Source organism: Vigna unguiculata, chromosome 11, assembly GCF_037176805.1.
Source record: "Vigna unguiculata cultivar grain cowpea cultivar isolate G323 ecotype 2 chromosome 11, ASM3717680v1, whole genome shotgun sequence".
NCBI lineage: Eukaryota > Viridiplantae > Streptophyta > Magnoliopsida > Fabales > Fabaceae > Vigna > Vigna unguiculata.
Genome location: NC_140802.1, coordinates 1,789,117 through 1,799,686, shown reverse-complemented (window position 1 = coordinate 1,799,686; position 10,570 = coordinate 1,789,117). Strand labels below are relative to the sequence as shown.

Genomic DNA, 10,570 nt, shown 5'->3' with positions numbered 1-10,570 from the left:
GGATAGGCCTTCAATGGGAGATGTATTGTGGAACTTGGAGTATGCTTTGCAGCTTCAAGAGGCCTTCACACAAGGAAAGGCTGAGGATGAGACAAAGTTATCTGCAGCTGGTGCTCCACCTTCACCTCTGTCACAGGCACCTGCCACTCTCACGGGTGACGCGCCGGCACCGCCGCCGGCACCGACGTCACCACCAGCAGCAGTGGCAGTGCCACGGGCAGAAGTGAATAATCCTACACCAGAAGTACATTCTATTGATGACCATTCTGGAACTGCAATGTTTGCTCAGTTTAACAATCTCAATGGCAGGTAAAAGGCTAATTCGGTTTTTTCATGAATGGAACCTCCAACTGGACCGCCACAACTTTGCTCATCTCTAGGAGATGTTATAGTAACTTTGTGAAGGCTTGGACCAAAAAATTCCTGTGTAATGGTGTGATATATTGTGTATTGTTTCTCGAGTAGGTTCTCTTGTCCTCTTGTATTGTGTGTGGGGTATTATTTTGCATGACAGCAAAAGAGTGTATCAGATATGTAATGTGATTAACTTGTTGGCTTGTGAGAACACATGCATATTCAGCAGTACCATTAATCATGTATGGTATTATATAAATGAATTGTTGTATATTGATATGTAACTTGTATAGGGGAGGTAAGTGTAGAAGCATGTTCAAAGAAACTGGCTACTGCAGGTAGTGAAGTTGACTTGAAATTTTGTGTAATGGACCAATATTCTAGCAGGGTTTCTGAGTCATTTTACAAAAATGTCCTCTTTCTCTCATTCGGCCATATCAGAACTGAGATAGTTTTGTGTAATGTTCCGTTTTGAATGTATCTTTCCTTTTATTATTTCTTAATTTCAAAAAAATAGTTATCTTAACTGAGATAGAAGATGTAATGGCACAACATAAATATCAAACCGGTGCCTAAAAATTAAAATTAATCATTAAAATAAATTAATTTTTAAATTAGTTTTTAATCCATTAGTGACTAATTTAATAATCGATAACCACAGTAGATTTTGATCCAAAACAGGAAGGTCATAAGACAACCACTGTAAATTAGTTGTCACTGTCAAAATTATGGTGTCATGTCTACGAAGAAATGACAATTATTTTATCTAGTTTCACTTCTAAATTAAAGAGCAGAACCAACAATTGTTCCATCTATAGTTTTGATTACATTACTGTGTTGCTCCACATACTTTCTGAAAAATTAAATAGTTCACTATAGTTTAAATCTGACAAGATTTTAGTGTTCTCGCATTAATAATTGAAGACATTTTTGCAATCATCTAATCATTGTAAAAGCAAACAAATTTATCATAAACGATGGTCTGTGATTGAATGACAGAATAAAACTAGTTTGCATCGTCAATATATAACCTTTTTCTCATCTTATGATTCAATCTTTGAAGTTTCAAAACAATTCCATTCGGGTCTCTGAGACCCCACTTATGATTACTTTCTTACGAATCCAATTAAAAGTTTTAAAAATAAAATTATTAGAGTCCATAAAAAAATTCAACCCAATTGAGATGTATTTGAATCTTACCAAAAGAAGCATGCAAGTACTGAGAGGTTTGTTAGTAAAGTACTAAAGTAAGGATTTTTAAGATAGGAGCGCATAGCTTTACTAAATTTCCCTACCGTAAATGGTAGCATATTGAATGATTGAAAGAAAATGATAGGTGCAGATTTCAGGGGTTCAAAACACAGTCCATATTTTTAGGACCAAATAATACCATGTCATTTTATGTTTGGCAGGAAGTGGTCTCATTCAACAGGGAGAAAAAATTTGACAAGATATTCCCAAAGTGGGTTCAATTGGGGACAATTTTCCAGACAAGAGGAATCAATCACCATTATCAACAGTGATATATTTCATCTGGTTAATATGATGCGTTTAGAATATCTTATTTACAATATGGTTGGATTCTGAGTTTTGTTGTGTTGTTCTTTTAAAATATATGGATTGATACTGATTTTGAGGTTTTGAAATGTATTAAAAGAATTTTTAAAATACCAACATCAGTAAAACAGAGGACAACACAAAAATATCAGTAAAAAATCTAGACTCAGAAAATAGTATTTCAATTATAAAAACCCAATCATCATTCACAGCACAGACTTCATTTACCAATACATAAAGATCAAGTATACAATTACCATTCTGACAGATGGTAACTGCTCAAACTTTCTCACAATCCATGCAGAAGGGTACTCATTGCATCAGATATCATTTTGGTTGGTGTGAAAATGAGAAACATTTTGGTAAAGCATTAAGCCACTAGAGACTGCCATGTCTCAAACAAAAGCTGTCCCTTAGGCCTTGAGAAATGATGACAAATTCACCAGATAAAAGAAAAATCACATTTCAAATCTAGAATATAGTATACATGACAATAATTGAATAGGTAATCAGTTTGCAAAACTGTTGATCATCACTAATGTCATGTGTGAGAAAGTTAATTTATGAGGTCAATGATCCTCTCTGTCAGGCGTCAGGGAGAATAATACATGTTGCAGCTACTGAGAAAGCACAAGGGAGAAAAACAGTATCTATGTCAAGCAAAAGACTAATAGCAACATTCCTAACAACTACTATGGCCAAAAGAATCGCCAAACCTCCCTATAAATACAAAATTAGGATGCAAGAATTCATGCTGATTTTAGTTCATGAATTGACTATGACAATCTTCTCTTTTTAAAGCTGTCTAAATCACCATCAAGCATGACAAGATCGTCTTCGTCATCAATTACTTCCAACTGCTTTTGATGTTTTACTTCTTCGGCAGTGGCACTTGAAATGTCAGTCTCATCTGGAAGCTTTCGCTTCTTCAAGGTTGAAACTATACTTATTTCTTCATCCTTTTCAGATTCCACAGCAGTTACTACTGCATCTGAGGTGCTTGCACCATTGCCAACAGATTTGTCTTTATTTTCTGTTGCTGACACTGGTTGAGTCCATCCAGAGAGAACCATCCCATCAGGTTCTTTCTCTTCATCAAACTCCTCTCTGAAAATCACTCAGGAAAGAAGTTACTTTAAAACAAAAACCAGGGTTTGATGTGAACAAAAAACCAGGGTCAAGTTAAAACCTGTGTTTGATGTTAATACTGCAAACAAATTCCTGTTGCATATCCTCCACTGTAAGCATTGTTCCACCAGTTACCGGAGAAGGAAGCTCAGCCAGGACCTGAAATTGATAGGAAACAGGCTTTGAAACAATCACGATCATATATTTTTTTCCAAATCAAAGACAACAAATATACCTTTTCAAGGTTGGCCTCATAAATGGCAATCATGTCGTCCTCAACATCACCAGCTTCATAAAGGAGGTTTGAAGCGCACATAATAAGAGGAAGGTTCATCCCTAGTTTTGCCTTAACAATTTTTTCGACAAAGTCTTTCAACTTTGAACGGTTGGTGTTTATTTCAAGGGATAAAGGTGTCTGTTTTGCACATAAAAATTTATTGAGTGTGAGCATGTTTTTAACAATGACTTCAGGCAACATACATAATAAATGGAGATTTGGCAAACCTCGGAACAAACATAACAAGACTTGTTAGGTTCGAATGGTTCCACCGGCATAAGCAGCATGTTTCTTGATGGATGTTCCAGACAATATGTCATTCTATGAGATGTCCAGAAAAGATTAGAAAAAACATTAAAAATAGTAAAATTGAATTGTAAACCACAAAGTAATACATTAATCAAGAATTACTTAGAGAAGCAATGAGCACCAAGGAAAGAACAGGAAGGATAAGACAACCCTTCAAACAGAATCTACAATAAATAAAATATATAAGATACAGAAAAATGAGGACAGGACAAAAACGCTCAGCAATATAGGAACAAAAATTCCCTTAAAGATCCATGCATTTAGCTCATATGAAAAAAATCAACAAAGAAAGCACTGTCTGTACCCTCTTAAGTCATGATTATGGGCATTCTTTTTAGCCTTTTCTGCAGAAAAATGTTTTTTCAACTATAACTAATGGTTTATAAAATTTATAGTAATTATGTATTTAAAAAAATGAAAAAACCTTGTTAAGAAACCAGTTGCACTTTTCTCAAACAAAAACACAAAACTAACTTTCTTTTCAAAACCTTTAAAGAACAAACAAGCCCCAAGCAATCTTATAAAATCAGAATGCTATTCAGTTGCGATAAACTATACTGATTTAATATTTAACAAACTAGAATGATAATTATCAAGTATTCAAAATGAAATCTGGGTGTAAGCTCTACAACCGATCACCAGCAACATGATTATCCATTGCGCTGTAAGAAAATTGTCAATAGCCTGTAGGTAGCATTTTCTCCCAAGGTAATTTTTGCTTAAAATAACATTTCACAATGTTTCCTCAAACCCAGACATTAAGGCACAAAGCCACTTTGGCATCACTACAAATAATTTTAAAAAGAATACAGAGGAAGTGGAATCACATCATACCTACAACTTTCAATGTCATTTTGCAGCACCTTGATTGCTTCAATGACAATCAACCCAGCAATAACAGCATTTGTGGTCGCAACAGCATGCACAATATTACCAGCAATACCTTTGGCTTCAAAAAGGCTGTGCAGAGGGATGCCAAAGGAAGCAGCCCTTATGTTTGCAGCTGCAGTAACAAATTCAACAGCCAACTGATCATCTTTATCAAATCCTAGATTGCCAATCTCCTGCTCAAAGATGAATTTAAAAATAAAAACAAAATTTTGTATCAGATATAAAGATAATATTAAAATATGATAAATTCAAACAAGTATCGCGAAAGACCTTTTCCCTTTTTGTAAAAAATAGTCGCAATGCTTCAAGAAATATTTTCGAATTTTCTCTGAGACTCCAAATATCCTGTGGATTCTTCATACCCAAAGATGTCATGGCAGATACTGATAATTCATCATCACACACACAATTTTTCTCCAAGTTTCCATTTTGTTGGGCAAGATCATCAGAAAGAACATCCTTGCTGTATATAGGCTTTGGTCTATTACGATTTTTCCATGTCTCTTCATTAGACAAGGCTAATTCAATGTTATACCCAAATACATGGTCAAAAATTTTCCTTCCATATTGATCAATGTCTTCATCTTTCCTACGTTCAAATACATCCTCCACATTTTCTGAGGAGCTAGCACCATCACTTGATCGAACATTCAAGTCATTTCCCTGATTCTTATCCCCAAATAACTTGGCAAAAAGTAGGTCCTTTGCCCACACAACACAGTGAACAAACTGCCACAAACAATGGGAGATAAAAGCTTAGGTCTCAATAAACAGAAGTTTGAAGCAAACATCAAAATTCATACTTATTTTGTGAACAGGAAAGGCAAAAGCTTGAGTTTAATATATGACCAGTAATATGTCCTAAAAAATTGTAAACAGTCATAGACTACATGTTCGGAGGCCTATAACTCAATATAACTTTCATGGGCAATCACACTAGTGTTACACAAATTAAAAATGACAATAAACCATACCTTTGATGGGGTACTTGTGATAGTACAGACAGGATATGTCTTAGGGGCTGGTTTAGGCTGACACTCATAGCACTCTGTTCTTCCCTTGACATGTATGGTTACCTACTTTCAATTTAAACTAAATCATAAATTTGATTGAGAAACAGCAAATTGATATATAGCAGTAATTAGCAACACAATCGCATTAAATTGACATCATGTAAAAGTTGGCAATAAAGAATGTCAGATACATGTTTCCATGAAAGTCCATAGGCAGATGGGGTAACAAAATTAGCAAAAGAAACGGCAAGTATTAAACATCAAACCTCAAATGTCACACAATTACAATTTACAAATTTTAAGAATTGAAAACTTTAAATTAATCTAATCAGAGAACATGAACAAAACTGAATTAGAGGACGAACCTTTTAGTGGATAATCGCATGAAAAAAATTAAAGATCTAGCGATATCTACATGTTGAAACACAAAAACATGTACATAAAACATGTTGCTTTCCCAATAAGAAATTAGCTTCCCTAAGAACACTGTTGATAGTCACTAATAATAACCAATTTTCATAACTAGATATATATATATATATATATATGTGTGTGTGTGTGTGTGTATGGACAGCTAGATAATAAATAATTAAAATATATATATAAACATACATATATACATATATATATATATAGAGAGAGAGAGAGAAAGAGATACACTTGTACACAAATAACTATGAAACCCGAAAATTACCACTCAGAATCTACTAAATAATGCTAAAAGAGCATCCCACTTAAAATGGATATCACTTACTCAGAACCAATAAATGCAATTAAATTACCTGTCCAAGGAACCCAGTAGTTCCACTTTCAACCAAAGGAACATTAGCTGCCAGGCACAAGCGATTCACATGCCGGCGTGCATCTAGATTGTCAAGTCCGTTTAGAACAACGTTAAATTGCTTAAAGAAGTCCACATTGAATTCAGGATCTTTGACATTTGCATGGTATGGAGTAATGTTTATGTGGGGCCTAAATTTTAACACAGCATCCCTGGCAACCTGGTTGAACACTTTGTCATATGGATGCACAACTGAAACCTATACCATTAACAATAATAACAATACCAGTTCAAACTTACTTTAGCTTTAGATTGCCCAACGTGAGATTGTCGAAATAAAAATTGTCTATTCAGGTTACTGACTTCTATTGTGTCCATGTCAATCTGCACGTTAGAAATAAATTAAGAAAATTTGTTAAAGCTCATCCGTAGCTTAAAACAATACAGTTAGACCAAGAGAGACAAAAATGACTAGTGAGCACATGCACAAACAAAATATCAACTCCTCATACATAAAGCAAGAATTCACGATGGGTTAACTGATTGGTGACAATAAGACTGCAAAATCAATGTTCATGCTCAAGCCTTTATCCAGGAACTCAATTTAGTAGAAAGGGCGGCATTGTACAAAATCAGCAAGGAAAAACTGTAGGATGGATTTTTCGAGAAACAAGGATGGTGAGAATTATACACTTGAGCTATATTAAGATAGTTTTCAGCCCAGTATGCTTATCTTCAAACAGCTCTTCAGGTTCCAAAACTATAAATAGAAGTTGTCCATGACAAATAATTGTAAAACTAATGGACGTGACAAAAATTTGGCCACACTTAATGATGCATTGATTACAACAGGTAAGAATCTAACTTGCAATAATAAATAATAAAGTTATCAATCTAGGTAGCAACACATAGCGACAAACTATAAAAATGCTATAATGGGATAACATGAACAGGGGCCACCACTACTTTAAATATTATTATTTAAAGAGCTTAAATATGTTTTTATTCCCTATAAATTAGTAAGTTTTGCTTTTGGTCCTAGAAATATTTTTCTTTGTTTTACATCATTGTAAATTTCAAATAATTATTTTTAGCCCTTGTAAAATGTGTGAATCTTGATTTTATTCCCTATGAAATATTTTTCTCTAATTTCCATCCCTCTAAAATTTTAAATTACTATTGCTAATCCCTAATATTCATTTTAAGATAGATAAATCGCAGTTCTTTGATGGAAATTAAGCTTTTTGTAGCTGTCACATGTTGACACCATTTCACAACACTAATATGTGTCAATTGGAATCGTCACTTAACCTTTTGTTCAATACACAAACAGTTAACTAGTGTTATACAATAGTAGGGATCACAAGTAGTGATTTTTAATTTTAGAGGGACTAAAAACAAAAAAAAAAAAAAACAAATTACAGACACCAAAATCAGAAACTCAGTCATTTTACATGAACTAAAAACATATTTAAGCCTTATTTATGAATGCAACTTAAATAATTTGTACTACAAATATAAATACTCAAAGGAAAAAATAAAAACACAAATTAAAGAAAGCCATGATAAATAATGAATAACATTTTACACAAAAATCACCATCAATCCAGATGTGCTATCATAAAGTCAATACCATGTGGGCAAGTAGAAAAAGTCACATAGCAGTTGACATATAGACCAATTATTTAGTCCAAAAAAATCAGTAGGACCTACGGAAGGCACATGCTGCAACCACAACCCTAGTATCCACAATAGTGGCAAAAGTCACAATTGGGAATCAGAGGAATTCCTCAACTTAATAGTGCAAGTACCACAAAAGCGGTAATTTAGCAAGACAAAGTAAGAACATAGTAATGAAGTCAAAAAAGGAACGATGATGAAGTTAATAGAAAAAATAACCGAAATAGTAAAAATTAGCAGATTGTGAACTGGGAAGTCTAAAGGAAGAACTGAATACATAAAAATGTTGCAGTATGAAGGAAGACATGCCAAAACAGAGGTAACTATTTCGTGGAATGGTAAAAAAAAAGGGTTTCAAATATTCTAATGATAAAGACAGAGATGTGTTAAAAATGGGGGAGAAATCACAAATTTATCAGGAAAAAACCTAAACAATGTTGTTTATGGGGTAAAAATTGCTTTTCGGAGCCTATTGTCATTGTTATGCCATTATAACTGCAGCCGCAACGGCTGGCTATTGAAATACGCTTCGCTAGTTGAATCCCATCGGTATGGCAGCTCCGCTATTGATTATTATACTATGACAATAGATATATACACATGTACATATACAATTATAAACATAAGAGACGGTCCTTGACAAAAACATGTACAGCACAAGGTCACAACACAATCGGGATTATATTCGGTAGTAACTATGAAGATACTCGTTCTGAGTACAACAGCATTCAGCAGATCCACCATTATCATTAACCTATCACCCTCAGCATTGAGTAGCTACACTATCTCTACCAAAAAAACTAATTTTCATTAAAGTTCAATTCTCGAAGATCTTATTCGCCATAACTATAATTACTAAAACTCAAGATTCCCAAATAAATACCAAGATCCACAACCACCCCCCACTAACAAACACCGTAAATCCATCATCCTCAACATCGATTACGAAAGAGCAATTCGAATCAACAAACCGTAAGCTCCAACACAGCAGTCCCAACAAAAACCATTCCATTCTCCCCTGAATACAGTTCATACCTAAAAGCATGAAAACCAGCTCAAACAACCCACCTGGCCCCAACACTCAAAAACTCTTCCTCCTTCAACAAAACATTGAAATTCAGAACGAGAAGCAAACAGCCACCAACTACACGAAAGGAGCAAGGACTCAAACTACCAACAACCCTCCCAAAACCGAAAACTAACAAATCAATTTTAAGCACAACACTGCACCACCCCAAGACCTCAATACAGTTATGCCAGCCCAAACAACACTAACCCCTCGCGCTCACAGACACCTCCTTAATAAAACCAAGGCGCGAAACATTTGAAACACCCATCTCACGAAACGCACGAGGCTCGAAACTTTAACCAAACCCCGACAGCACAAAAGCCCTAAACAAAACACCCAAAAAACTCAAACCCCAAAAAAATAACTGAAGAACCCTTTCCTTTAAAATAACTGAAAAACCCTTTTCTTAAAATAACCTCAAAGACCCAAATAGAGAAGAAAACTAACGATGTGAATGTCAGGGAAGCCGGAGAGCGCGAGAGTCTTGAGAAGCTCGCAGCCAATTCCACCAGCACCAACCATAAGCACTTTTGCATCCTGAAAAAACCCAAAACGACATAAGTGGTATAAAAACGGCAAGACACTCGTGGTGGAAACGACAGAGAGAAAGGGAGTACCTTTACAACGGCGGAAGAAAAAGGAGGAGAGCCCATTGGAAGTGAGACTGTGAGGAAGAAGAAGAAGAAGAAGAAGAAGAAGAAGAAGAAGAAGAAGAAGGGAAGGTGTAAAAACAGAAGAATAGTTGAAAAAAATCACATGAGAGAGAAGAAGAAGAGAAAAATTGCAACGAGGTTTTAAAAAATTGAAAAGGGGAAAGTGGTGCAGGGAATCGAACCGTTGACGTGAGGGAAGTGGCAGAATCTAAAAGGGTCGTCAGGGAAAAAGCGCCAAACCCCAAAATGAAGCCAAATCGCGCAAAACAAAGCATTATAAATAAAAACACTCAGAATTGTGGAAAATAAGAATATCGTAACACCGACACAATGTGTTTTGTTGTTCCTTCAAGTTGTCACTTTTGTTTTCCGATTATTGTTAGCTTTTGCAAACTATATTCAAAATCTGAAACTAAAAATGTTTTTAAACAAAGTGAAAGATGTAACAATTAACCCTAATGTGATTATTTAAACAAAAAGTTCCCTCTTTGAATCGGAATTATTTTGTTAGTTTGTGGGAGTAATTTTATTCCATAAATTATTTTAGATATCATAGCATGAAATTATAGCAAGAAAACATAATCAAACTAAAAAGCAAAACATTGAAATTTAGCTGTCCACCATTTTTTTTTCCTTTACTTTAACTTATTTCAATAATCCTTTTAGTTATTTTAACAAGATTGTGAAATAAAAAAAAAGTTAGAAATAACAATTTAAATTATAATTTGTTTGATTCGATTAATTTTTTTTTGGTTGATTTTTATGAAAATCAAAATAAATATTTATTTCTGTATTTTTTTACAGTCAGTTGATTTTATTGTAAACTTATTACGTTATTTAAAAAATTTATATATATAT

General features: G+C 34.3%; 2 protein-coding genes across 2 annotated transcripts in view; one reads left to right on the top strand and one right to left on the bottom strand.

Moving 5' to 3' along the window:
* LOC114168878 (Malectin/receptor-like protein kinase family protein) overlaps positions 1 to 638 on the top strand; it is a 3,343-nt gene extending 2,705 nt beyond the window's left edge. The window contains exon 1 of the mRNA XM_028053845.2: positions 1 to 638. This exon is cut by the window's left edge and continues 2,705 nt beyond it. Coding sequence (XP_027909646.2) covers positions 1 to 313 — 313 coding nt within the window. The 3' untranslated portion in view covers positions 314 to 638.
* Positions 639 to 2,349: 1,711 nt separating this feature from the next.
* On the bottom strand, positions 2,350 to 9,987 carry SAE2 (SUMO-activating enzyme 2). Its single transcript, XM_028054953.2, has 12 exons — positions 9,895 to 9,987; positions 9,677 to 9,723; positions 9,507 to 9,596; positions 6,611 to 6,694; positions 6,312 to 6,530; positions 5,491 to 5,592; positions 4,787 to 5,245; positions 4,460 to 4,689; positions 3,544 to 3,637; positions 3,275 to 3,454; positions 3,101 to 3,198; positions 2,350 to 3,018 (listed from the first exon to the last, which is right to left on the bottom strand). The coding sequence occupies exons 2-12, from the start codon at positions 9,710 to 9,712 to the stop codon at positions 2,688 to 2,690; spliced, it is 1,923 nt and encodes a 640-aa protein (XP_027910754.1). The 5' UTR covers positions 9,713 to 9,723; positions 9,895 to 9,987; the 3' UTR covers positions 2,350 to 2,687.
* Positions 9,988 to 10,570: the final 583 nt, after the last annotated feature.

What these genes read in the sequence shown, in the direction of transcription:
- SAE2 (XM_028054953.2), bottom strand. Translation starts at nt 9,712, where the DNA reads ATGGGCTCTCCTCCTTTTTCTTCCGCCGTTGTAAAG. An exon ending in CTACTGGGTTCCTTGGACAG is followed by an intron (nt 5,593 to 6,311) that starts GTAATTTAATTG and finishes AATTGAAAGTAG; the next exon opens with GTAACCATACATGTCAAGGG. An exon ending in AGTATTAACATCAAACACAG is followed by an intron (nt 3,019 to 3,100) that starts GTTTTAACTTGA and finishes AGTGATTTTCAG; the next exon opens with AGAGGAGTTTGATGAAGAGA.